Here is a 27,481-nt window from a genome sequence, read left to right as displayed (position 1 = left end):
ATGTAATCTTCCATCTGATATTTTGCGTCCTAGTTATTCAACTTAGCTTTAGTTTCCGAGGGGTGACAACGGAGGAGGCGCGTTCACGTGTTCGCCACCGGCTCCTGCACTGAGAGAGAGAGAGAGAGAGAGAGAGAGAGAGAGAGAGAGAGAGAGAGCATCAACAAAACACTGGCATCCAGCTCCCTGCGCCCGGACATCGAAGAGGACAACAGGGAATTTAGAGGTTAAATTAAAAAACACAACAACAGGAGAGAACAGAGGAAGCTGTGCGCCGAGGAGCCGAGGAGCCAAGGAGAGACGCGCATCCATCCATCCATCCATCCATCCATCCATCCTTGCAGCAGCAGAGGTTGTAGTAACAGGAGGCAGATTAGGGGATTTTCCGTGTCGGTTACCCGGTGCTCTACACACCCTGCAGCCTACCTTTGCACCAGCAGCAGGGAGGAGAGGCGGACCAGAGAGGAGGCTGTCCAGAGAGGAGGAGGACCATGGAGGGGATGCAGGCATACGGAGCCGGGAAAGCCGGAGGAGCCTTCGACCCCGTCACCTTCTTCCAGCAGCCTCAGACTATTCTCCGCATAGTGTCTTGGGTGAGTGATCGCGACAGAAATGAAGAATAAGTTTGGTTCTTACTCCTGGGCAACAGTGGCTGCATGGACCAGCCCTGGATGACTTAATTACCTGTGTACACAGTATGTGAAATTTAGGTTTGGGTTACTTTCTCTATACTTCTTCATAAAGGCTATCAAGGGCCCTGAAAAGCTTCATATCAAAGTAAGAAATTATAGATTCCTCTCTGGATTGATGGGGGCTTGTGTTACTCAGCTTAATTTATAAGAATATATTTTATTCTTTCCTTTATGTCATTGATATGTACCATGTTATACATGTTTTTTGGTTTTTTACATTCTTATTTCTGCTGCTAAGTAGTGAGTTTCCATGGAGGCCTAGAGAGGGTCCTCATCAGTAGGGCCCAAACAATTTACTGCCTTTAGACAATGTATGAATTATCCATAAATGTTGTCTAGACAGGCACACACAGAGCACTTCATGACAAATAATTTCACAAATTGTTTAAGACTAACCATCATTAATTTCCCAAGACACAGCAACAGTTGGTGACCACTTTTAGGAAGGATAATAAAGAGACAGAAACAAAGGTCTGCAGAACTACAAGTGGCCACTTCACTCCCAAGTGGGTAACGGTCACAGTGAACTCTGAATGGATGTCTTTGTTAGGTATTTTTTTTTATCTAACATCACCTTAATTTGGGACAAGGGAATACAAAGATACATTTAAAAGTAGGAGAGACAGATACACTACAGGCCTCGAATGGAGAAAAGATGTTCATTTTCACGAAGGAGCATCAAGCAGAATCTCTGCCACTCCTTTCCACTGCCTCTCTTGTCTCAGTTGTATATTTGTGGTGATACTGAAGGGGAAGTTATTTGCCAAAATGTAATATAGTCTGGTCTTTCGTTTATCTGCTTCTCATATAAAAGTGAGTGTGTGGGTGCAGAAGAACTCCACAATGGCATTCACATGATTCACATGATATTCACTACCATTCTTATTTGCAAATATTAGTTTATCATATTTTTAGCCAGGCATGACCTAAAAATTGTACGATATAAACAGTATCTTGTGATGTTTTCTTCTTTTCTTTCTATAGTCTTAAAAATGATGATTTTAATGGTGATTAGTGATCACTAACTGCAGATTGTTTGATTCCACCAGCTGTTTACACTTCTCCACATGGAATGTGTAAACTTACTCTTTAAGTCAAAGCAATAAACATCTGTTTCTCTTCACAATCCTGCTAAATATGAGAGCATGTTCTGTAAATTAAAGTGTAAAATGTGAAGTCTTTACAGTCTCCCTACTTTACAGCAGAAAGTCGTATAGTTGGGATTATTTCTTATTTATAGGACTGCTTCTGTGTCTGCATGTCCTCAAATAACGCCAAGAGCCTTTTTTTAGGAAGGGGGGAAAGATGGGGGAAGATGGAGGTTGATTCATTTGACTAAAAGGGGAGTAAAAGTCTTGCTGGCGTGCCAGTTGTTGAAAACATGGGGTCACAAGAATCTGATCTGAATCTGCTTCGTGAGTCACCTTGTAAGCAATACTAATAATTAATATAGATAACAGTTTTTTTGTGGTAAATGTAGATCTCAGTTCTTTTGAAATAGAAAATAATAACCATGGAGTATGTCATGCTGTGGCTCTATATCTGTGCCCTGTGACTAATGTGATAAGTATGACTGATACTTAATGACACGTTAAAACCTGAAAACATGAACTGTATCATTCACATCTAAACCACATGAAAGCAGAGTGCAAATAGTTTGCGAGTGTGTTAACCCCTCAGCTGTGTAGCTGCTGTGAGGGCAGGTCATGTGACCAGTCAGTGACCCATGAAAGACTTCAGTCATGTAAGCGCCAGATGTAGAGTTCTGAGTTCCAGAGTTATACATTTATATATATATATACATATATATTGAATTAGTTATATGTTCTATTAACGCGATGAAGCTTTTTAGATTTTATTTTCACAACTACGTAAAAATAAAAGCTTTATGTGATTTTTATAGCATCTTTAAGCATTTTAGTGTCAATTTTTCAAATTGTATGATACGCATGAGTTAATATCTTTATCCAAAGCTCCTTACAGTGTTGTGATTGCATGTATGTTTCTACTATGGGCGGCCTGAATGAGCAGAGTTTGATCTAGGGCTACTATAAATTACTGTACCTTTCTTTTAATGAACCAAACAACTATGACGCTGTAAAATATTCAGGAATAGTGAAAAAGGCCTTCACAACTGCACTATTACCCATGCAAGCTTGTTTTATCCAACTAACAGTCCAATTGCAAAAGTATTTAATTTACAACAATATTAAACAGAGAAAATAAACAAATCTCTTGTTTTAGAAGCTGAAACCAGCAAGTATTTAGTGTATTTTCTTGATTAATGGCTTAAATTGATTGATTAATTGATTAATCCACAAATTGTTTTGCCACTGTGTGTCACCTCTGGTGCTTAACGTTTGATTAAACTGATCATTTTTACACTACATCCAACATGCAGATGAAAACGTGAACCTGCACACAGACACGTATGGAGGGTTTTTATGGGCCCTCGTCAGATGCCCTGCCCCTTAGGTGCCACCAGAGCAACACCATGTCTCCATAGTAACAGCCACAGCCTGAGTTGTGATGTTTTGTGCGATGGTGCTAATATTCAGTCTGCTGTGGACTGTGGGGGAGGAAACTATCAGCACTCCAAACATTTGGTGATGGGGGATGTCAAATACATGTGTGTCTGTGTGTGTGTGTGAGAGAGAGAGAGAGAGAGAGAGAGAGAGAGAGCAGTTTCTGAATGGTGAAGGAGCTTTCTCTCTGCCCTCCCTTTCCTCCCCCTCTATCTCCCACTTTTTCTGACTTATAGGAGGGCTGTATGTAGAGGTGATAATGAGTGTGTGTATGTGTGTGTGTGAGTGTGTGTGTGTGTGTGTGTGTGTGTGTGTGTGTGTGTGTGTGTGTGTGTGTGTGTGTGTGTGATTCAGCCTCAGGGAGTCAGTCCAGTATGTCTGTGATGATGCAAGATGCATGGAGGAGAGAACAGTCGACATATTGACAGATGGAGATGGGAGAGCACCTTGTGTGTGATAATTTTCTAAATGAAAAAAGAATTTATTTGATTAATTAATTAACTGAATCAGACTAAACATGGTCAACCTTACTTGCCAAGCTAATATGACACATTTTTGCCTGTGGTTCTGCCTTTGATCTGTATTTAAAAGAGAATTACTTTTGAAGCTTGGGTCTTTGCTTTTTTTTTTTTTTTTTTGCTTCGAGCTTAGATTCTTAAATTGCTGCTGTTCAAGGATTGAGGTTAATGCGTGGGCAACTTAAAACATCTATCAAATCATATGCACTCAAATGTGGTGTTTAGTTGCTTTGTGCTTGACTCTGCTAAAAAAGCATTTTCACTTTTGGAAGTCAACATGCCCAAAGCAGCGTTTCTGTCAGCTCGCCGGGTGCATTTACAGATCAAAATTCAACATTGAACTCTTTTCAGACGCAGAAAAGAAAATGATAGTTGCTGCATGTGTGTGGGTTTCTTTGAAAGAACAAGATGGTTAAAGCAAATATTTGCTCACATTCTGACTTTGTCAATGGTCTGAGATTACCACCTCCACACTATAGTGATTATAGGATTCCCCTGCACCTTATGGTTCATCAGATTATTCTTTTCCTTCCACCAGATTCATGACATTTTACACTATCTGGAACACAAGCAATAATTAGCTGTGAGCTGCTGAGGAAAACTCTACTGTTCTGCTGTTCTCTCCTTCATTGAAATGCTCTTATGTAAGTAACCTGGCTTAAGATTTTAAATTTAGCTGTGATGATGATTCGCATCTCAGAGGTCAGGAGATTTTGTAATTGGTGAGTAACTATTTGATATTAGCAACACAAACACAGAGGCCGCAGTCCAGTGCATTCTGTCACTTCCGTGTGAAACAGGAGCACACACACACAAACACAGTTTGTTAGTGCCTACGCGTCAGAATTCAGATGCAGTTCGCGAGCTATTTTAAGAGCTGCGGCTTGCAGGCTGCATGTTTGCATTGTATATGCAGTCATATTGTGAGCACATGCTGTACGTGTCTGCAGATCTGTACCTTTGCATTAAACATTTACAGATTAACACCCAGCTGTTAAATAGGCATGTGGCTGTTTGGTGTCATTAACTCCCTTACTCTTCTCTGACTGGTCAGCTGGTAAACTTCACCAAGCTGATATACTTATAAATGAATATGAATACAAAAGATGTGATCACATCTACTGTGGCTTTAGTACAAACCAAATGTTTAGTAATTTTTGTTGAACCTTTGTATTTAGTTCATCAATCTGATCCAGTCCCTGTTTTTGTTTTGCTATTGCTACATAGCCAGCGTTAGCATTAACAGCTATTGCCACAAAACAGTTGTTTACTTACCAGTCTGGAGGAAAAGTTGTGAATTCAGTATCAAACTTCCTTTATTCTCTGTCTCCAGCAGTGGAAAACAACACCAATGTTAACTCTTGTCTCTACTGAAGTTAGCACACTAACCAGATAACCGCGGCCCGTTTCATCACTTTCCGCTAGTGACTCACTGTAGCCTCCAATCTGACCTGAAGATGTAGAGTTGCTCAGATGGCATATTATAACCTTTTTTCTTGCGAACACAACGCTGGCCAAAGCTCTTGTCAAGTGACAATCACCACCACCTGCTCCAGGCAAGAAACTATGTTCGGCAGCAGAGAACACTTACAAATAGCCCCTTTAAAGGGTCTTTCATTGGAATAGAAATGTCCCATTGCAGCCGCCAGGGCCTCCAGAGTAGAGCTGCACAAGCTCCACAGCAGATGTTGGCCTTGGCAGCACAGGTTTTTGGATGCAGTAGATTGTGTGAGTGTTATTGTGCAGCAGGAAAATCCTTCAGGTATCAGTCACTACGCAGGCAAAGCACTGGAAAGGGACATGTGACAGACCTCAGAATCTGGGCTTCCCACGACTAAACATATCTACTCTTGGGAATACAGGCAAGACCTCCATGACTACACCAGTGTGTTTTAGCTCCCTTATTATCTGACCTCCCTTACTGTCCATTTTCAAATGTTTTTTTTCATGCTGACTGGCTAAGCTATACCCAGTACAATGGCAAGGTAGCGCAGTTATACAATGGGCCAAGAGGTAAGGGATCAAACAGTCTGCAATGCAGGTTTAATAAATGGATTTTGAATTGCAGTGAAAGGAGTGATGAAATCAAGAAGTTAAAAGAGTAAAGGGTAGGACTCTAAAGACTTGTTCAAGCCTTTGATCGGTAGCAACAGGATTTAACAAAAAACAAAACTGTGACTATGAGCAAATTTACATCGATTAAAATGTATATTATTCACTGTGATAAACACATCAAGCAAGTTATAAGAGGCTGCTTACAGATTTTCATACAATTCAGAAATGAATAGACCCGATATTTGGAACGCACAGCTGATAACTTTGCAAAATGACCAGATGTGATGTGAAGAATGTGAAATTCATAGTAAGACTTGCAAAACCCCTAGCATGGTTCTTTATGGGCATTTTCAAACCAACAGCTTGTTTGCTCTGTCCGGATCAGAGGATGAGTTGGTAAAGTTGTTGAATTTTCCACTTGGTTCGGTTTCTTTCTACACCAAAAACATTTCAAGCAAACCAAATGCATCAATGAAAGAACATTTACTCTGCTCATTGGGGCATGAGCGAGAAAATAAACACAGAAAGGAAGTCCTGAAGAAGGTCCTACAGAACACTTGGCTGGTAGTTCAGATCAGACCTCCAGTCATTCTCTGGCTAGCTGTTAGCAACTCTTGATGTTGCAGCCCAATATGCAAAGCACTCCTGGTTTGTACTTGGAACAGATCAAAGTTGGATCACGTTCCTACAACAAATGAACCGCCCTGGATTTCATTTGTGAGCGGGCCAAAACCCATTTTTCAGAAGATTCTCAGTTAGGTTGTAAGATTGCTGTGTGTAGATCTGTACCCAAAAAAAAAAAAAGATTGATATACAGTGAAATTGCTCTTTAAGCTTAATGGACCTGTCATACTAGTTGAGAAAACATGCATAAGTAACTGAATGAGCACCAGTCCAGATTGCAGTCCTGCTCCCGCTTGATTCTGTTATGCTCGGCTTTACAAGATTGAGGAGCCGTCTGTTTCCTTACAGTGATACAACCATGTTTTCTGGGCAGCTCATCTGATCATGTTCTCACTAACTGCCTCCCAAATTCAGATGGAAAGGGACGATAAATCAAAAAAAAAAAAAAAAAAAGAGGGAGAGGCATGTTGAGGAAAGCAGAGTGTGTGTGAATGAGGGTAGAACAGAGTGTAGATGTGTGGATATATAGATGTGGAGTGTCGCTGTGTCCTGGGCTTGTGATTATGTCTGTCTGTCTCCTTGTGTACCCTTGCTACTGCAGTGGCTCTCCTTGAATTGTACTTTGACAAGGTCTCCTCTCTCTCTCTCTCTCTCTCTCTCTCTCTCTCTCTCTCACTCTCACTCTCTCTCTCATTACATGAGCAGCCGCTGCCATGGTGACAGCAGCAATCAGGTATCCCCAGTCCAGGCCAATGCACCACAGCAGACAATAAGCCCACACACACACACACACACACACACTCACACACATCCACAGTATACAGTATCCTCCAGCAGTGGTCCGGTATTATTCAGCAACTGACTTGAAGTGAACATCTCACACATCTGTCTCTGTTCACAAGCAAGTTTTGCTGATCATTCACTGCGATTTTGATTTTGTTTCTCAGATCAAAAACAAATCTCAGAGAATCAGACACGTTCTCTGCATTTCTGTAGAGGATCGGGTTCCTCTACAGCTTTGTCATCTGTCAGTGATGAATGTAACATAATGCTGGGCAGAGCTGGTCCTTTCTTCCAGTGTTGTTGCTTTGAAATGGTAAACATTTTTTTCATTTAGCTGATGTTCATACCTAGAGTGGCTTGTTATGCGAGCGACAAAAGCTTGTAATCTATGTATCACATTAATTATATGGAACTGTGGAGCATATGATCAGTGATCAAAGTGGATCAGAGCTCAAGAGTTCTGACTATTGTAATTTTAGGATCTTTTATTTTGGACATCTCTAATCCTTTTCTTTTGCTTTATTCCATATTATGGATTTACACTGTAGTACTATAGATTTACATTAGAAAAGGAGGTTGGCAAGCTGAGTGGTACATGCCTAATGTGTCAGTGCTGCAGCCAAAGTGCTTGTTGGATGCTGTAACTTTCCGATGTCAGTTCAGCCTTCACTTAACAAAGTGATTGGGCAGGTGGGCAGAAAAGGAAAGCAGGCAGAATGAACTTCTCTCCCCAGCTATCTTTTTTCATTCCTGACGCAACCCCTTCTGTCACTTCTTGTTTGTACAAATGAGCGCTCCAACATGAAAGCCCCCTAGGAGAGACTGTTCGAAACATTGTGCTGTTATCCACATTTAAACCATTATCGTGTCTGGCATATGATGCACCCATTGTTTTCTATGTACCTATTGTTTCCCATGGCATCCTGACGTGTGTCATCCTGGGTTGACGTGTGCAAAATACACCGCTGCCCTGTTTCCCAGTGTCGAGAGATGCCAGCACTCCAGAAAACGACAGCTAATTTGTCATGTTTGCTCCAACAGGTTGGCAGCTACTGTACCTTGACTACTTCTTCTGTCTACGTGATGAGTCGCTGTGTGCATTTCAGTTTCCATGACAGAGATGCTGTGTGTTGCAAGTTACTCTAACCAAGTAATTGTTCAGATTTAACACAGAACTTGTGGACCTGATCTTAACATGTGTGAACTAATAATGCCACAGTCATACAAATTTAACTTTGTTAAAGCAAATGATCTTTTTCTTGAAAGATATTTTTTGGGCATTTTGTGCCTTTACTGGACAGTAGAGAGTGACAGGAAAGGTGCAGAGAGAGGGACACTGACATGCAGAAAAGGGTTGAGTTGGTCGGGACTCGAACTGGCAACTCGCCTGCAAAGCACAGCTCATGTGGCATGCGCCCTAACCGCTCAGCCAATAATATACTTATTAATACTTATATAATACTTATTTGAAGGAGCTATTTGTAAGTTTTGCTATTGCTACATAGCCAACATTAGCATTAACAGCTGGTTACTTATGAGTCTCCAAGAAATGTTGCCGGTTTAGCAATAAATTTCATTCCTTTATTCACCAAGAGCAGGCTCCAATGGTGGAAAGCCTCGTTTTGCTTCTATTTCTGTCACTTCTTTTCTTGTGCTAAAGTTAGCATGCTAACCAGCTAGGTCCGGCCTGGTCGGACTATCCTGTCGTTTTCCAATACCGAGTCACTGTAGCCTCCAGTCTGCCCTGAAGAAGTAGCGCTGCTCAAAGGGTGTATTATAATTTCTTGTCTTGTGAATGCAACAATGGCTGAAGCTCTTGTCTAGACTGTTAATAAAACAGCTGTCAATGCTAACACTACCTATGTAGCAATAGCAAAACTTACAAATACCTCCTAGACCCAGGTATTTATTTTTTAGCTGTTAGTGCAGCACTCTGCCTTATTCTGTCTGTTGGCTACAAGTTGATGCCTGTGAACTTGTGAAACAACTTAATCTAAGTCTTAAGGCCTGAATGCAAGTCTGAGATGAAAACCCTTGATATTTTTGAGGTCTGGATTCACAGTGTCATAAAAAATCTGTCCATTTGCCTCACAAATTTGAAGGTGAAAATAATCTCACCCACATAAATTAGTCGATGAGTCATCAAAGAGGTGGACTAACTCACTTTTTCAGTATTTTTTCCATGGATGGCATTTCACTTATTGTTACGATTGTGGACACACTAATGAAGGCTGCAGTCACAAAGGCCTGGACCAAATGCAGTGCCAGGCCACGGTCTGCTGTGTCCGTCTGTGTGTACGTGTGGCTGTTTCTAATACAGGATTTTGTGTGAGGTACAGTGTGAATACCAGGGTGATATGAGGCCCGGCTCAATTGTCTGGTCTTTACAATGGCTCCGAAAGGCTTTTCAGCGAGCACAACAGCAGTTCTAAATCATTCACAATGCGCCAGACTGGACTGATATGATTTCGGCCTACCTGGTGGCTGATATGTCTGTTTGCTGTGTTAGTGTGCTGCATTTCGCAATCAACAGAAAGCAGAATTTCAGATTTAAATTTAAGAGAAAAACAGGAAAGGTAGATGCAAAGTAAGTAAGGCAGAAAAAGAAAAACAGCAACAGAGAGAAAGGGAGATTCTGGGGAAAGCACATGCATTCACGCATGCGTGCACACAGTTTCATAAGCATGTACTGTACACACACACACATACACACACAGTTGTGGCAATCGGCATCCTTAATGTGCAATTTGTATGTGACCCTCTGATGGTCACAAGATCAGGAACCCACGTGGTGTTCTTCACAGTGCCTGCTTTCATCACCTCCACAAACCTTGTGATCTGTCCACGGATCAGAGGGGTGAGGGAACACACACACACACACACACACACACACACACACACACACCTACACACTTACACACACCTAAAGAAGTCATATATCAACAGAATCACAGTTAAAAAAGAGAGGGGGGGAGGGTGTGAAGGAGAGTCATATATGAAACCGTATCACATGCTCCACTTTTCATGGCTCCTGAGCAAGTGAGGAATGTGTGGGTGCAGTGAGTTCAAGTATCCACCACATTTTGTTTGCTTTTCTTTATCTAGTACATTAAAGTGAATCTTGAAAAGATCTTGAAAAAGAGACAAAGCAGAATAGTGACCGTTACACCTTGCAATATTCAGTTTATGTGCATGTGAAGGACATGGTCACATACCCGGCTGGATTTCTGCTGGCAGCCGGAGAAAAAGCTCAGTAATTCAATCTGCCCCCCCGCCATGTGACAGCAAATATAATTGTGACCCTGAAGACGATGTGTGTTTTCAAACCCAGTGAACTGGGTCATGCCAAAACCAATCCTTATTTCAAGTAAGGGCATTTGTGTGTTTGGTGTTTGTGTGACCGGAGCAAGCTGAGAAAAAGGGAGAGTGTGGAAAAAAATTAGAGGCACATTCTGTGGAGAAAGACAGTCCCCGGTGGTGAGTTTATTCTCAGGCGAGCATCCGAAAACCAAACTGTGTCACACCACTAAAAAGTAGTGGCCCTGCAGGTCCAGCTGCCCTTGTTACAGAAGCTAACGAAGTCCCATCCATCTCAAAATCAAAAACAGTGAGAGACACACATCTGCATGTTCCAACAGCAATTGTGACTAAGGAGGATATTTTACAGCTAAAATGAAACAATAAACTATGCAACAAGGAGCCTGTCCTGTAATAAATGAGCCCACAGGTCGTCTGTGCAGCAGGTTATTATGACCCATAGTTACGTTTTGTTGTTATGCAACATCTAGTGGTCGTAGTGATTATGACAGGAGCAAAGGGAAAAGTGCGGGGATGTAGTTTATAGAGCATCAGCAGGAGGATGATGTGGATCTCTATTATACATGACCATCTGACAAAGTTAACCACGATGTTACTACTGTAACCATGACAACAAAGATCATCTAATGTTGTGGAAGTACTTATTTTAACCCAAATCACCATCTTTTCCTAAAACTAACCAAGTAGTTTTTGTGCCTAAACCTAACCAAGCCATGACCGTAACCATGACAGGTTACGGTTGTATCAGAGGGTTGAAAAAAATTACCTATGTGGTTGTTCAGGTTGGAGGACATGTTAGTAATGGGAATACTGTTTTTAAATTATCTCAATAATATCTTATATCTGCAATTATATTTATTGGCTGAGATAAATTTCCATAAAGATGTAAGAATGATAAGGCAATATTGTCTGATTAATCATTCTAGCTGTAAAGCAAACTACATAGAAACTGAAACATTAGCCCCAGTCTTCAAAATAAAAGTTTCTGCCAGAGGAAAAAAAACCAAACAAAAAAAGAACAGGGAAAGTTCCTGTTGAAGTCATACATTACTCATCACAGTAACAGGCTAATAGATAGTGTTTAATATGCATTAGCATTAGCATTAGCATTTCCTGACACCAGTTCAGTGTACCTCTGATCGTCATCTCCTTACATACATCACAGGCATTACAGATTCTCTGCCACGAATACAAAAGCACACTTCAAGTTTTCATTCATTTAGTTTGGCTTAAGTTTCTGTCAAATCATACAAAGCCAGTAAATTAACTGGAAGCATTTTACTGCTGTTGAACGAAACAGTTGAAGGGAAGACTTCCTGTTGCCATCAGTGAGACGTAAATTTAGTTAAAAAGTAGTTCTGTGTTTGCTGTGATGCACAAAACTAAGTCATGGAAAAGTGGATGGTGAAGATATGTGGGTTGGTAAGTGTGAGTGTGATAACAGTAGTGTTCTTATTTGTACAAAAAAGACAAGAGGTAATGAGACTATTTGAAACAAACCGTGGGTTCATTGCTTTGTTTCAAACTGTCAAAGTGAGTTTGGGTGAGTTCATTATTCTACATATCTGTTTGGGGACATCTAGAAAAGGTTTGCCATGGAAACTGTTCAGGGAGTGGGGACACTTAGAAATCTGAACTTAGATATTGTGAAAAAAATAAAGTTTCTTACTAAAAAATCTTAAACCCCAATAAAAAAAATATCTATGATATATACTGAATACACAATTCCCTGTTACAATTACATAACTCTGGTCAGTACATCGTCTTTTCATATTTTTATATTATATATGTTATATTATAAAGTAAAAATATAAAAGTATATTCTAAAGAGGGAAAAGAAGAACTAGTTAAATGAAATAAGCCTACAGGCCACTTTCCCTCTCAGACTGTGTGTTTAGCATAGGTGTATCACATGAGCAGACAGAGCGCTCTGACATCCCACCGACATCATGTGATTGACTGTGTGCGCGCCTGTGTTCATGCATGTGTGTGTGACTTTGTGTTTTCTGACCTGAATCTCAAAGTAAGCCGGGCATGCGAAGCAGTGGACAAATTGTGTGTGTGTTTGAGCTGTATATGGTTGATTGTGTGTGTTTTAGTGTGTGTCTATGTGTGTGTGTGTGTGTGTGTGTGTGTGTGTGTGTGTGTGTGTGTGTGTTGGAGCGCACTCATTTTTCTCAAGAACACTCGTGGGCAGAGGCAGGGCCAGTAACGAGAGGAGATGGGAGAAGACGGGAGGGAGGGAGGGAGCGATGATGCAGCCGGTCTAAAAATAGCACCGCCTCCATACCCCTTCTGCCCCCAACCTTTTCCTCCGCTCATCCCCTCTGCAATCCCTCCATGTCTTCATCATCTTCCCCCTCAGTGAAAAAGCGTGCAGGTATATGAAGGTGGGGATTGAGGTGTTACTATCCTCCTCCACACGCCCGTGGTTCCATGGAGAGAGGAGCGCATTAGGCTGGGGACGGACCAGAGAGCAGAGAGGGGACGGAGGGAGGGCGAAGGAAGCAGAAAGGTTGTGCATGCTTGCTAACATACTGTTCCAATATGTCATCAAGACACAGACTCCAAATGCCAGCTCACGGTTCCTCTCCACAGGCTGAAGAAAGCCACAGATCTCCACTCAGTGTGCCTTTTAAATAAGTCACGTTTTCACAACCTAACAGGACAAAACATCCATATATTACTGTATATACCATAACATACACACTCATTTGTGTTATTGCTGATTAATACAAGTGATTCAGTGATTACTTCATCACGTAGTAAGATTTAAAAAGCAAACTTTTTGAGGCACTCTCTCTCATTTCACTTCAGTTGAAAGATATTTCAACTGTGAAGCCTGAAAAGACTCATTTTAAAGACGAAACCTTCAGTACTAACATGTTATTTTCAAAATATATCGCTCTATTATACCTGGTCTGAAACACATGATGTGGAAGGTCACTTATTCACCTTGAATACTGTACTGTATGTTTAAATAGAAACTTTTTGTTTACATCTACATCACTTGAACTCATATGAAGTGAGTTAAAATAAGGCGGAAAATCTGAAATGCTCAAGTTAAGAACTTTGATTAGATTTAGGGCTAAAGGACTGGATAGCTTTGTACATAAGGCAAATTTTATCTGTAGGAATGTTAATGGTTCATATACTGTATTGCACTAGAAATAATAATCCTTCCTCTTATAAATATGTTCTTTATCAACAAAACAATGAACAAGATTAAGATATACAGCCATACCAGTGGCTGTGAGATAAATGCTAACGTGAACATATTTACATGCTCCCAATGACAGTACTAACTCAGCAGGTATAATGTTTACCATGTTCACCATCAAAGTTTTGCATGTTAGCATTCTAACATTTACTAAATAACACTTAACACGAACTACAGCTGAGGCTGATGCATTGGACAGATTGAAATGTGGCCTGATGGTGGCGCTAGATGAGAAGTCAGGGGGTCACGTAAGTCTTTTCATCCTGAGTGGGACATGAATATGTGTGGATGCACTGTGATTCACAGACATTTTACTCAAAACACACACAAATATCAACCTCACTGCAGTGCTTGAGGAAAAGTCAGGGGATCACTTAAGTTATTAGGATTCAAGAAAAGAAGCAATAGAAATAGAAGAAAAAACAAAGGGATGCTTTCCACCACTGCAGACAGCGCTTATTGAGTAAAGGGATGAAGTTTGATCGAGAACAAGAACCTTTTCTTCAAGACTGGTAGGTAAACAGCTGCTAATGCGAACACTGGTGAAGCAGCAGTGGCTATACTGACAAAATGAGTAACAGAAAGACAGTGCTGTTCCACTGGTGTAGCGTCTCGTTAACCCTTTCCACCACATTTCACTGTCTTCCTCAGAAGATCAAATTCTCTTCAGTGTTTCCTTGTCACAAAGTTGCTGAACTGCCATCACATGACCTAAGTGCCTAAGTAACCACGCTCACATGTTAACTTAATCTCCTGAGGAACACAGAGAAGACTTAAAGCTGGGATGTTTTTATTCATTTATTTATTTGTTGCCTCATTCAGGCACAAACTTTTAAATTCTCCTCTATGTTTCATTTTGACAATTTCATATATTTTGTTCCTCCAGTTTATTGCAGTTCTTTGCTGAAGTTGCTCAAAACCATTATTGCCACTGTCTCTTAACTCTCTCTCCTTTTAATTGTTCCTGTTGCTATCTAGCTATCCATTTTGATTCTCTAGTTTTTGCCATGGATGTAATCTTTTTGCGCACAATCAGACTGATAGGAAACAAGTATAAACTGTGGCCCGGGAATAAAGGGTCTGGCCGGCGACGATATATAGGTTAAAGTAGAGTATGACACAATAACACAAGTCAGACAGACAGTGGAAAGACACTGAAGGGCTTCAAAGCAGATAAAGAAGGAAAGAGTGAAAAGAAAAGCTGCGGTGTAATCCCCGTCCTGACTGACATGCCAGTCTCCGCCCGGCCTGGTTGTTGGCCTTCACAGTCAGGGCTGTCAGTGGAAGCCTATTGTGTGTTCTCCCTTTGTATCGCTGTCACTTATTACACAAATACAGACACAACAGCTGGGTAAACTATCCACAAACCCAAGGTCCACTCTTGGCTTTCTGGCTCTCTCGAGCGCATATACACACACACACATATAGATTGAGAATCCATCAATCACCACAGCAGAATCGACTGCAGACAAACATAAACACTCTCAGCCTCGGCCCATATCCAGACAGAACCAGCTCCCTGGAGGTTTGGTCTGAGGGTTTGTCAGTTGGATGGAGTTGTCTGATCCGCTGTTATCAATTGAAGTAGAAAGCAGACTGCTACGCTGCACTGCAGGGTGGAATACTAACACTGTGGGTGTCTGTGTGTGTGGTCTCATATTTATGACCTCAGAGAGGAGAGGAGAGGAGAGGAGAGGAGAGGAGAGGAGAGGAGAAGAGAGGAGAGGAGGATTAGATGGTATCTTAGTAACATGCTCCTGTTTTTGACTCCATTTTGTAGCCCTTTGTGTCTCCACTCCTCCAGACCCAGGCAGACAGGAGAGGAGGAGAAAATAAAAGCAAGGCCAGAGTAGTGAGGATGGAAGGAGACGAACGAGTGAGGGATCACATGCTGTCATAGTAACCTCCTCCTCCTCTCATTGACTCCATTTTGTCAGCACATTTCAACTCACCACCACGCATTTTTCGGAATTAAACACTTGGTTTAAAGAGGATTTCATACGGCCAAGAGTCCCAAGAGGACTGCGTAATCCATCCGTTTAATGAAACACAGGAGCAATTACAACCAAAACCACATTCACAAGGTTTTTGTGTCGAAAACAATACACGATACTTTAACATATCATTGAAATAATTTATTTTTTAATGCGCATGCAAGTACAGTGTGGAACAAAATGTCCCAAGTTACTTATCAGCATATGCTAATGCATTAGTGTCACATACTCAGAGGTTCCAGCAGTACAGACAAGCTTTGTTTTTGTCTTTTTTTTCTGATGATAATTTTTGTTTTGTGAAAAAAAATGGGACAATCTCTGTGTTTAGCACAAAGTGTAGGCAGTGTCATAAATGTTCACATTTTATACCTTTAGGGTAACTTAACGTACATATTATAACATCACAGATAATTATTTCTCATAAGGGCCACCCTCTGAAGCTCTCATTATCCACACCGCTTATCCGTACAGGGTGGCAGGGGGGCTGGAGCCAATCCCAGCTGACACTGGGCGAGGGCGGGGTACAACCTGGACAGGTTGGCAGTCTGTCACAGGGCTGACACATAGAGACAAACAGCCATTCACGCTCACATTCTCACCTATGGGCAGTTTAGAGTCATCAAGCTAACGTGCAGAAGAAGAAGAAGAAAGGCTCCAGCCGGCCAGCAAGGTTCAAACCCAGACCCTTCTTGCTGTGAGGCTAACCACTGCACTGCCCAGCTCAGCTCTCTAATTAACAAGTTACTGCAGTGTAAATGACCTTACCTTTGAACAGAACCAGGCTAGCTCTTCCCCTCTGTTTCCTGCCTTTATGCTACGCTAAGCTAACCTGCTGCTGGCTGTAGCCTTTTATCGAACAGATGAGGAGATTGATGAGAGTGGTATTCATCTTCTCATCCAACTCTTGGCAAGTGTGTTTCCCAAAATGTTGAACCGTTCCTCCAAGAAAAATAAAAGACAAACAGCTCACAGATATCGATATAGATATAGATATGAAGTGCAGTTTTACTCTCAAAGATTCTGTTGGAGCTAAAGAGAAATGAGCCGGCGCGTGGTCTTTGCAGTGCTGATTTCACCAACAAGTTGTTATTGACATCCAAGCTCCTGATGCAGTTATTAGTGAGGTATTACCCTTATTAAAAGAAGCCTGTCTTAAGTGCTGATTATTTTTCCTCATTGGATAAAGCCTAGATGTCTTTATTCACATAAAATCTTCACTGAACGTTATATATGTTTTATTCACATCACTGTGTGTTCAGTAGCCGTCATACTAAACTGCAGAACAGCAGAGAAAGGCAAATTCCTCTGCTGTCAAATTCCAGAGGAAACCCAGAGGCACATTGGGAGAAAAAAAGACATGAGGGATTATTCATGAAACTCCCCTGCCAGGTTTTCGTGACATTATGGGCTGAGAGTGTCACGCCGAAGTGTTTTTCTATTCATAAATTACACAGTCAGTCTAAATATACCTCTGACTACAGCAGGTGGTATTCGTTTGGGCTGTAAAGGGCTTTTATGAATTATTTCTAAACATTCGAGGAGGACTGGGTGAGGTGGTGGTGTTCAAATACAAGTGTGTAATAAAAAAATTCTTTTACTAAAGAAACACACTCATGAGAAATCACTCAGTATAAAAGTAGAAGACTGGACAATCGTATCATAGTGTGCACACTGCAAACAGTTTTTGTAAGGACACACATTAAGACCATTATTTGCTTGATACAAAAAAATCTCACCACATTAAAAATTCTGAACCTGTAGTAATGCTGTTTAACAGAATCGATCCCCAGATGATGTAATGACTGAAGAAATTACTACTATTACTGTATGAAGTAACAGATGTTAATTGAAGTTGGTTTTAATGACCTTTTTTATACATTTTTCATATTTTCTGCCACGGCTGTTATTATCAGACTCTTATGAAACACTACGTAAATACAGAAATTGTCCTTTTCATAGAACACTGCACCATACAAACACACTGGAGCCATGTTGTGTAGTGCTGTGTCATTTGATATGATATTGATTTGCTGAACGCACTGACGTAGTCAAAGCATGGGGGCCAGTTTGGGGAGCGAATGTAATCAAAGTTCTGCTTTCCTGGAGCACTGATGCTGAGAAACAGGACAGTGGTAAAGCCTCTGGATCTTTTGGTGCACCATATGTCGCCAGAGTGTGTTGCCCTTACAAGTAAAAGTAATGAAGAACAGATTCCTCCTCCTGCTGTTATTGTCCCTCTCCTGTTCATTAACGACCTTTTATCCGTGCGTCCTGACACTACCATGAGCTACAAAGGCCCTGCTTTATTTCCTCTCTCACAGTCTTACCCCTTCTTCTTTTCTTCTTCTCTGCAGCTCTTCTCCATCGTCATCTTCGGCTGCATCGCCAATGAGGGCTACATCAACCGCCCCAAAGAAGTGGAGGAGTACTGTATCTTCAACCGCAACCAGAACGCCTGTAATTACGGCGTCTTTATGGGCTCCATGGCCTTTCTCTGCTGCATGGCCTTCCTGGCTCTAGACGTGTACTTCCCCCAGATCAGCAGCGTCAAAGACCGCAAGAAGGCCGTGCTGGCTGATATCGGGGTGTCGGGTAAACACGTTATTTATATACAGTATACTTTACTACGCCACAACACACTTTTTTTCTCTCTTTTTAATACTCCTGTATGTATGTTTTTTTCATTCAGCTAAAGATTACTTTGATTTCTTTAAAACTTTTACAACTTTAACACTGAATGTTGAACATTGAAATTGAAAACATTTCTATCATAGAAACTATGTTGTATACAAATACAGTTTATAGACTGTTGCACCACTTTTAATATCTTTGTAAACACTGGCCAAAAAGCCACAATAAAGGAGAAGGCAGTAGATTTTTGTATTCAGATAAAAATCCATTAGATTATCTCTGTTTAAATTAAATGTTTTTATCTACTTGACCTATTATAAACATATTTGATATAAATCAAAACTTTTTTTTTAGCGTAACCATGCAAGACAAGAATGTTTTTCGCTCTACAGAAGAGTCACATTTTTTAAAATAAGCGGAAATGTTGACTAGACAGCATGAGGAGAAAGATGGATGGATGAACGGGGGTGTAAAGACACTGTGTGCTGGGGAATTGATATTAATGAGCTGGGGACGAATCATTTCCAGTTCTATGACGCTTTCAAAACAGACTCACAAAGTGCTGAACAGCTTGTGAGGCAATAACACTTAAAAGATCATAAAATAAATGACTGCAAGGCACCCACCAACGCAGCTCTCCAGGTTGCTGTAACACTCAAAGACATTACTGCTATGGTGTACAGATGTAAATTTATTGATTGTGTGCACATATGCACATATTAGCTCACCAACCACATCCAGTCAGTGTTTCAATGGCCTTTCAGCTTTCACATTTATGAAAATTTGTCCATAAGGCTTTGAGATGTGTTCAAGTTTTGCAGCTTGTCCACTAGAAAAGGGAGGCTGCAGTAACAGAACAAACAGCAGTCCCTAATTTATTACTTAATGAGCCACAAGATACAGGTTAGTGCTGGCATGGGGGTTGGATCAAATAAAAGTCAAATAAAACCAGCTGAAACCAATTTAAGCCTAACTAAAGTTAAACTTCTCAGGCTTTAATGAAGTTGTACAGAGCAGATCTGCACTTATGTACATTTCTGTCCAAATGAATGACATTCATTCTGAGATTCAATGTAGATCAATTAAAACTTTACCACGGGGAAACAAAACAAACTCGCAGAGACAGGGACTTTACGTGCACATATGTGGCAAGCTAGTTTTCTCGAGGAGGAGGAAGCTCTTGAAAGAGATGACTTAACATTAAACAGTAAGCCTCAATAAAACCACTGAATGCCTGGGTCTGTTTAGCTGTTCATACGATGTGCCATCCAGCTGACCAAGGCAAGGCACAAGTGTGTGGCACAGCCACACTCGCATCCTGGGGAAAAAGCCTGTTGTAGAGAAGGGCGAGAAAGGTTGTTGCACTATATTATAGACATGAAAAGTGGGAGTGATTGTATAAATACTAAGTAGAGTGTTACTGGGGAGTTCAGATATTAAATGGATGTGATCACTGCGATTCTGATGATAAAAATGTGTGGTGAAAGGGGGCTTCAGACACATTTATTATGTTTATTATATTATGTCTGTAGATTTGTTGCCCCCGTGCATGTTGGGAGGGATCCCTACATGTCTACCTCCTGGGACTACGGTAGTATTAGCTTATCCAGTTGTTTTGGCAAACATTACAGCATATTCAGCAAACAAAAAAGAGACAAAATATTTTTTTCATATTACAGTCATTTGACCCAGTGGTAATGGGTGGATGACGTGTGAGAAAAGTGCTCCTCACAAATGAGTTTAACACTAAAAAAGTGAAAATGTGTATTTTATAAAGATAGCAATACAGTATTGAAAGTTCTGAAGGAACATTCTTATTGAAGAGATACTTATGCCGTAATTCATAAAACAGTTTGTCAGTGAGAGCTTTCCACAGTTAAATTCACTCCAGAAACAGTCGAGTGACCCTCAAGCTGATAGGTGCTGCTGCCATGATCATATTTGGGTTTAACCATCGTGTGTCTATAAAAAGTTGACTCTGCAATGCATGCTCCTCCGCACCCTTATAGCTCTACTCTTTCACACCAGTAATAAGATTTTTTATGCCTCCATTTCGGCGACAGCCAGGGCTGGAGGCAGGATTGTTATCAGGTTGTCTGTCCCATACTCATGAAAGAGATATCTCAGTAATGTCTTGAGGGAATTTCTTCAAATTTGGCTTAAACATTCACTTAAAGTGAAGGATGCACTGATTACATTTTGGTAGTCAAAGTCAAAGGTCACTGTGACTTCACAAAACACGGTTTTGGCCTTGTGAATGCAATAGCTCAGGAACTCCTCAAGGGAATCCCTCCAAATTTGGCACAAATGTCCAGTTGAACTCAAGGATGAAGTGATTAGAGTTTGGTTATCAAAGGACAAGGTCACTGTGACCTCACAAAACCAATATTTGGTCTCTTGAATGTGAAATCTCAAGACCATGTAAACAATGAAGTGATGACATTTTATATCCAAATGATCAAAGGTCAACTTCACTGTGACATCATAATGTTCCGCAAAAACACTTCTGGCCATTATTCGACGCTGTATTGCTGTGACCATATTTCCTGCAACTTGGCTGGTAATTCTAGTTTATTGCCTTTTTCTCGTACCAGCTTCCCAGCTGATCAAAACCCCCCAAATTCCCTAGCCTCACAGAAAATGTGAGCAATATCTTCAATTTATGAAAAAAAAGACATACATAGTTGGGTTATCATCATGAACGAAAGGAGAGGAGATATGAGAGGGATAATAAGGAGAGGAGTACTCTAACAAGGCTCTGACACATTGTGTTTTGTGTGTCTGACAGTAGGTTTCCTGCCTTCCTCTGCTGCACTGCTACTGCAGTGAACTCAGATATGATGACAAGACAGTCAAGTGTTGAGTCGGTTAATGAGGCCATCTCTGTCATAGACAAGATTCTCCTTCCCTGTTTTCATCACTCATACACCTGCTCTCCGTCTCCAACCATCTCTATGTTATGAGATGCTTTGTACTTTACTGAAGCAAAGGAAACAGCCGGTACATGTGGCCTGATCTGATTAAGCTTTTTCCTTCCTCACAGCCACACTTACAACTGCAGTGGAAGTATTAGGATAATGTTTCCTCCTCTGGTTGCCATCACAGTCCAGTGGGATAAAGCCCTATCTGGTTTTAGGGGTAATTCCAGGGTTTGTCTGCTCATTTTAATAGTGGTGTTCCACAGGGGTCAATCCTTGGTCCCTTGTTGTTTTCAGTTCGTTATGTCCGCAGTTTTCTTCAATGTTATGTGGATGATTTACGATTTAATTTCTACCCACACTAGACCTCCAACTTCAGCAGTTAAGCTTTCTTGACCCGCCTTTCCTATGTCAGTGTAAAGTGAAGGTACAGCCCAAAGTCAATATTTTTTCAGACAGCTTTGCAATTAATACAGCATACGGCACTGTTCTAAAACCCTCTTAATTGCTTTATGCTAAGCTAGGTGACTGGTGGCTCAAGCCTCAAGAAGGTAAAGAGTAAATACTAAACCTCAGGGGATGTTGCATTCCTATCATTTTTTAAACACAGTTCTTGTACTTTTCTCTCTCTCCAGCGTTCTGGTCCTTCATGTGGTTTGTCGGTTTCTGCTTCTTGGCCAACCAGTGGCAGGTGACCAAGCATGAGGACAACCCACTTCGGGAGGGAGGTGACGCTGCCCGGGCAGCCATCACCTTCTCCTTCTTCTCAATCTTCACCTGGGTAAGACCCTCCACACCTCATTAGTCTGCAGAGTAGCACAGTATGACATAACACCGTCCACCTAGTGGACGCTTTTATTTGAAGTTTGGTGCAGTGCTGTGGAGGCCTAGGAATGGGCCGAACACCTGAAACAGTGATGCTTGTCAATATAGCCATTAAGCTATATAAAGGTTTATGCTTGACTATTGTTCCTCCATCTTCTTTTTGGTTAGTGTGTGGATGAGTGTGAATATATATTTATTTGTGTTTGTGTACATAACTCATAAGTGTGTGGGTGTTGTTCCAACAGGGGGCCCAGACTCTCTTCTCTATGGAGAAGTTAAAGAATGTGTCATTTGAAGAGGAGTACACCAAGCTGTTCCCCCCTCAGCCTCATCAACCTTTTGTCTGACTCTCCTCTGTCCTCTCCCCCTGCTGCCTTAACCCTCTGCAGCTGGTCCTACACACTCCCTGACTGTGGTTGCACCTGTTTAAGGGCACCCAGTAACATCAAATACTGCTGGACGTGAGTGTATTTGTAACCCAGCAGTAAGACAAACAGTTGTACCATCACTGTTGTCAGTAAGATGTTGCTCAATGTTGTTGCCTTCCATAATTAAGTAACTTATTTCCTGACTCAAGTACATTATAATGATAATGTATGTGCAGGTGTGTTGTTTCAAGAGTTGATCAATACTGATGACTCGACAGTTCCACTGCCAAATGCTGAGATTTGCCTTAAACACCTTCTTAATGTGCTGCAATCCTCATTGGAGTGAGAGCTCCCTGTCCTCTTTAAAATGCTTCAAACAAAAACTAATGACCCTTTTTCATGTAGATGTCTTTATTAAAAAAAAAAAGAAGTCAGATATATACAGATAAAGAAAAGCCATCAAGCTGATTGTTGTTTTTAAATTCTAAGATGTTCACTTGCAGAAACTTACACTTTCTTCTTCTCATGAGGTTTTGGTTCTGTTCTGGTTTTTGCCCAGTTTTTACTTCATATTGAAAACTCAGCAGCTCATCAGTTTGCTGCTGAGGAAGCCAGTCGTGTGACTTGTTGACACTCTGTCCAGCTTTAGCTTCACCACCACACCTGGCGCCCTTAAACAAGCACAGGCTCAATGTATGGGACAGGCTACCACTTCATACTTCACCATTAACACAATAATTCTTTTTTATTGAGGGTAGAGGTTTTTTTTTCTTTGTAACAATTTAGTTTAGATACTTTGTGATTTCTCAGATCTTTGCAAGGAATATTGTAAATTTGCTGAAGTGCATTGCTTAAACCGTGGTTGTAAAGGTTTTGTATTTCTTTTGGTTTTTGATTAAGCTACATTCAAAGCTTTATCCTCAGTCGGACTCCATGCCCTAAAGGAATGGTTGGACATTTTGGGAAGTTTGTTTATTCACTTTTGGGTAGACAGTTAGATGATAAGGACAGTACTACTCCCTAAACTATCTATATGTTTAACATGAAGGTGGAGTCAGCAGCTGATGAGCTTAGCTTAGCATAAAGGCTGGAAAACAGCTGTTTGCAGGGTTATGTGCCTGGCTACTTCATGACCACAAACAGTGACTTCCAGAAGTGACAGGACCTTGGGACAAACAAGCAAAGAGATATAACGTGTCAGTTAGTGATCTTTAGGTGTGCTGGTATGGCAGGCACATTTTGTTACCTTTGGACAGAGCCAGGCTAGTAATTTCCCCTGTGTCTTAATGCCAAGCTAAGCTGATCTTGCTGCTGGCTGTAGCTTTATATTCAACTGACATTAAAGTCCAAAGTTTCTTATGTAATTCTCTGCCCAAAAGCAGAAAAATTCCTAAAATGTCCATGTTTTCGCTTCCTTTATTACTGTATGACATGTATTTGCTTCACAGTATAGGCAGGAAGTTTTTACATTATTACACAGCTTTATTGCATATTGATTGGATTTTTATGGCTTGAAACTGTGCATACTAATGAGCCATAAATACGTTTTATTACATAATTACTATAATAAAATGTTCCACATCCATATTAACAAAAAAATCTGAAATACTCAGGGTGCAGTCTGTAAAATGTATTACCACGTGATGGAACCATGGCAGGATGGTGATTCAGACTGATCAGCCGAGACACAACAGTAAATAAAACTTCGTCCTGAAACTTCCCAGAACTCTGAGCTTAAATCAACTCGGCTCCTATCTGTGGTTTTGTCTTTCTCTGTGTGAATGCCTTTGTTTGCCCTCTGTACCTGATATCTGGCTTCTGCACACTGTTGTCTCAAAACATCTATAATTATTGACTAAAGTGAGATTTGCAGTGTTTTACAGGGCAGGGCCTCAGCTGTTTAATTATGCACACTTGCTTACCAGTGTGGACTGGAGTGATATTAAGGGGTTGCTCCTCACTACGCAGCTGAACAATGGATAAACAGCCTGTTTTGCACTGCTGTCTGATGAACTAACCTGCGCTGACTGAATTAATGACTCACTCTGACTATCTAATATGCTTCACAAGCTTTACAGCCAACTAATCAATGTTTCCTTCTCTCTCTGTGTTCTCTCCCCTCTCCAAAATCATCTGCTTTAACACTACTGCATCTCTGCTTCAACATTTATCTCCACACCTTTCAATCACCATCTATGCACCTTTTTTGCCTCCTTGTCCTTCACTGTCGCTGATCATCTATCAAAGGCGGGCCAGTCCTTCCTGGCCTTCCAGAGGTACAAGCTGGGGGCCGATTCAGCCCTTTTCTCCCAGGAATACATGGACCCCAGCCAGGACGCAGCTGGAGCCCCCTACACCTCCTTCGGTGGGGATGACCTGGAGAGCCCAGGAGGAGGAGGGGGCCAGGCCAACAGCGATGGGGCTTTTGATGGCACTGGAGGCTACCAGCGTCAGGACTACTGAGATGATTGGGGGTGGATATTTAGTAGGGTGGATCTGGATGACGTTACCCAAAGTTTCTAATTTAGAGCAACTTGAATTGTTTACTATGGGTCAATCCAGAACCGATGCAATGCTAGGTTAACCTTACCCAGTACCAGTGGGTTGTTTTGCCCCGGTGATTCAAGTTAGAAAAGGTATTGTTAGACACTGCAACATATACAAACGTGACATTCAAAACTACACAGAATACACGTTACCAAATTTTATTTTGGGTAAGCCCAAAGAAACCAGTGCATTCTTCTGTCTGTAAGACAGACAACAGAATTCGTCTCTAGGTCAGAAATCTTGGGCAACTTTCCAGATTTTGGGGGAAAGACAGGTAAAAGCAAGGGGTAGGATAAGAGGTTGATCATGTGTGAGTCCGCAGGTAGAACAACAGCTAAGGGTTCAGGACATCCTTGGGAAGGGGTCGTGGGATGGGAGAGGTGCTGGGTTCGATCGGAGGAGTTAAGGAGGGTTGAGGTCTTCAGTAACAATTGGGAAGTCAAGTGTTTGCAGAAACGGTCACACTGTAGCAGATCAATGCTTGTGACCACATTGCCTTCATCCTCTGAGGTCTGCTGTCAGTCAGCAAAATGACTGCGATCAGTGTCAGTTGAAACACCCTCAAACAAATACACATGCAAGCACAGGTCCACAACATATTGATTTTGAACAGATACAAGACAAGTTTCTGCTGATGAAACTCCTTAGAGGTGCATTACAGGAGATAGGAGTGTGTCTGTGTGTGTGTGTTACAAAGTATCCTCTTTTTTTCCTAATTGATGTGTCAATGTTTGTGTTTTTTTGTTTCCCTAAAGAACCCGCTTTTTCTTTCCTCAACTGTTGCCTTAGTGCTGACTGCCAAGCAAAACCCAACGAACACAGGGCAACGTACCCAACATGCACAGGCTCACAGTTCTCTTTTGGCATCTATAGGGTGAAAGTATAGCAAACTGAATTTTGTCTTGTTTTTGTCTCAAAGCACGTAAAAACCCTCAATAAAACCAAGCATTTGACATCATTATAGAGCATAGAGCAATGACACACATCAGCAGGCGTGCAGACAACTTACTACACTGAAGAACTGCAGGTTATTTATCAAATTGTGTTTTCCACCTTATTTCACCAAATCTACAGCTGAGGCAACCATGAACATCCTGAGTATTTATGAACACGCATTGCTCCATTTTCTTAAAGAATAAAGTATATCTATCTCTCTATAAATATATGTAAATCTATAATTCAGTATATTATAGTGTTTAACAAAAGATTATGCTTTATTTTAGGGCATTATGCTAGTTCTGTATAAAAAAGGAAAAGACAACAGAAAGAAAATCTATGGTCTTTTGAGTGTTATTGTGATATGATATATGGTGAGGTCATCCATGCCTCATCCTTTATGTTGCTTTCAGGGTAAGGAGATGTTTTTATTTTGGGATAATAATACTAACTTTAAAAAAATACTGCAACAAAAAATGTGACCAAATTATCAAAGTATATATGCACATATATACTTTATACTGTACAACAGCGTAGACTTAGAAATGTGTGATGTTCCTCTGTGAAATCTGTTAAAAAGGTAAGAGTTAAGAAAAAAGATTGTGTACAAATGTATGTTTTTGATGTGTTTGATTTTAACCAATAAATAAAATGCTGACATAAAGATGTGGTTGACTGGTCTGGATTTTTTTTTTTTTTTTGGTTGCATTTTTATCACCATCTTCAGTTATTTGTGATTTTTTAATAACCTGCAAACATGCATTTAAAGAACTGTTAAAAAAGACTTCAGTAGTGTGGGGGATTCTGTGCATCTGCCATACTGCTTTGCCAAATCACAAAACGGCAGCTTGTCTGTTTCACAGGTCAAAAAACATGAGCAGCATTTAGCTTTTTGTATTGTAATTTCTCCAGTGGAAAGAATAATTGGTTATTTCGGGAAAGTTAATATTATACACACTTAACTTTTCTACCTGTAACAGTGGATTGTTTGCATAAGAAATGTTTGCAGTGTTCCTCACACTTATAAACCAAACAGCAGAAAAACCAAAGATACAAGTGTATGTAACTGTTTACAGGCCAGTAGTGATACTGGATATGGACACTGTCTCCCTCTGTTAGTAAGACTTCTAACTGCAGTCCGGGCACACGTTACAGTCAGTTTTGCAGGAAGCCTTTGAATTTGGTGAAACAGTGAAGCATATTTGTAACTTGTCATCTTGGATGAACTCAAAGGTCAAGCGGTAAAACTCATGGAGGGATGGGTGTTGGTAACTTTTTTTTTTTTAACTCACTCCGCTATTTCAAAATCAAGTGCAGTGCAAGAGAGTGATGCTGCCCAGTGGTACTATCTGAAATGATAGGTTCAAAAGTTCTTCATCTCCCTATGTACTTCAACTCACTTCCACAATATAACTCACCTAAACTTTTTTTTTAAACTGCTTCCACTGCAGTTTGCAGTCTCCATCCTTTTCCCTTTTTTCCATCTCTTCAACTGCACAACTGAACAAATTCAGGGTAGAAAGGGTT

The 27,481-nt window shown here is 40.9% G+C and overlaps 1 protein-coding gene across 3 annotated transcripts; it reads left to right on the top strand.

Annotated features, from left to right (window-relative positions):
* The first annotated feature begins 105 nt into the window (after window positions 1-105).
* Window positions 106-26,621, top strand: LOC139636329 (synaptogyrin-1-like). 3 transcript variants are annotated; one of them, XR_011694382.1, is made up of 5 exons: window positions 106-593; window positions 18,084-18,321; window positions 21,914-22,059; window positions 22,349-22,564; window positions 24,719-24,857. XR_011694382.1 is itself a non-coding variant. In XM_071504315.1 (4 exons), exons 1-4 carry the CDS (start codon window positions 492-494, stop codon window positions 22,448-22,450), a joined length of 588 nt encoding a protein of 195 aa, XP_071360416.1. In that variant the 5' UTR covers window positions 106-491; the 3' UTR covers window positions 22,451-24,197. The 3 variants fall into 3 exon arrangements, 2 of the variants coding, with proteins under 2 accessions (XP_071360416.1, XP_071360415.1); XM_071504315.1 differs by lacking the exon at window positions 24,719-24,857 and having other exon boundaries at window positions 22,349-24,197; XM_071504314.1 differs by lacking the exon at window positions 22,349-22,564 and having other exon boundaries at window positions 108-593; window positions 24,719-26,621.
* The last annotated feature ends 860 nt before the right edge of the window (window positions 26,622-27,481 follow it).

The sequence above is a fragment of the Trachinotus anak genome, unplaced genomic scaffold (genome assembly GCF_046630095.1).
Source record: "Trachinotus anak isolate AG129_WGS33_773 ecotype Australia unplaced genomic scaffold, CSIRO_AGI_Tana_v1 ptg000019l, whole genome shotgun sequence".
NCBI lineage: Eukaryota > Metazoa > Chordata > Actinopteri > Carangiformes > Carangidae > Trachinotus > Trachinotus anak.
Note: the sequence above shows the minus strand (reverse complement) of the source record. Positions and strands in the feature narration are given on the sequence as shown.

Coding starts and splice junctions, on each gene's coding strand:
- LOC139636329 (XM_071504314.1), top strand. CDS start 492: ATGGAGGGGATGCAGGCATACGGAGCCGGGAAAGCCGGAGGAGCCTTC. Junction 18,322..21,913: donor GGCTGATATCGGGGTGTCGG/GTAAACACGTTA, acceptor CTCTCTCTCCAG/CGTTCTGGTCCTTCATGTGG. Junction 22,060..24,718: donor TCTTCTCAATCTTCACCTGG/GTAAGACCCTCC, acceptor CATCTATCAAAG/GCGGGCCAGTCCTTCCTGGC.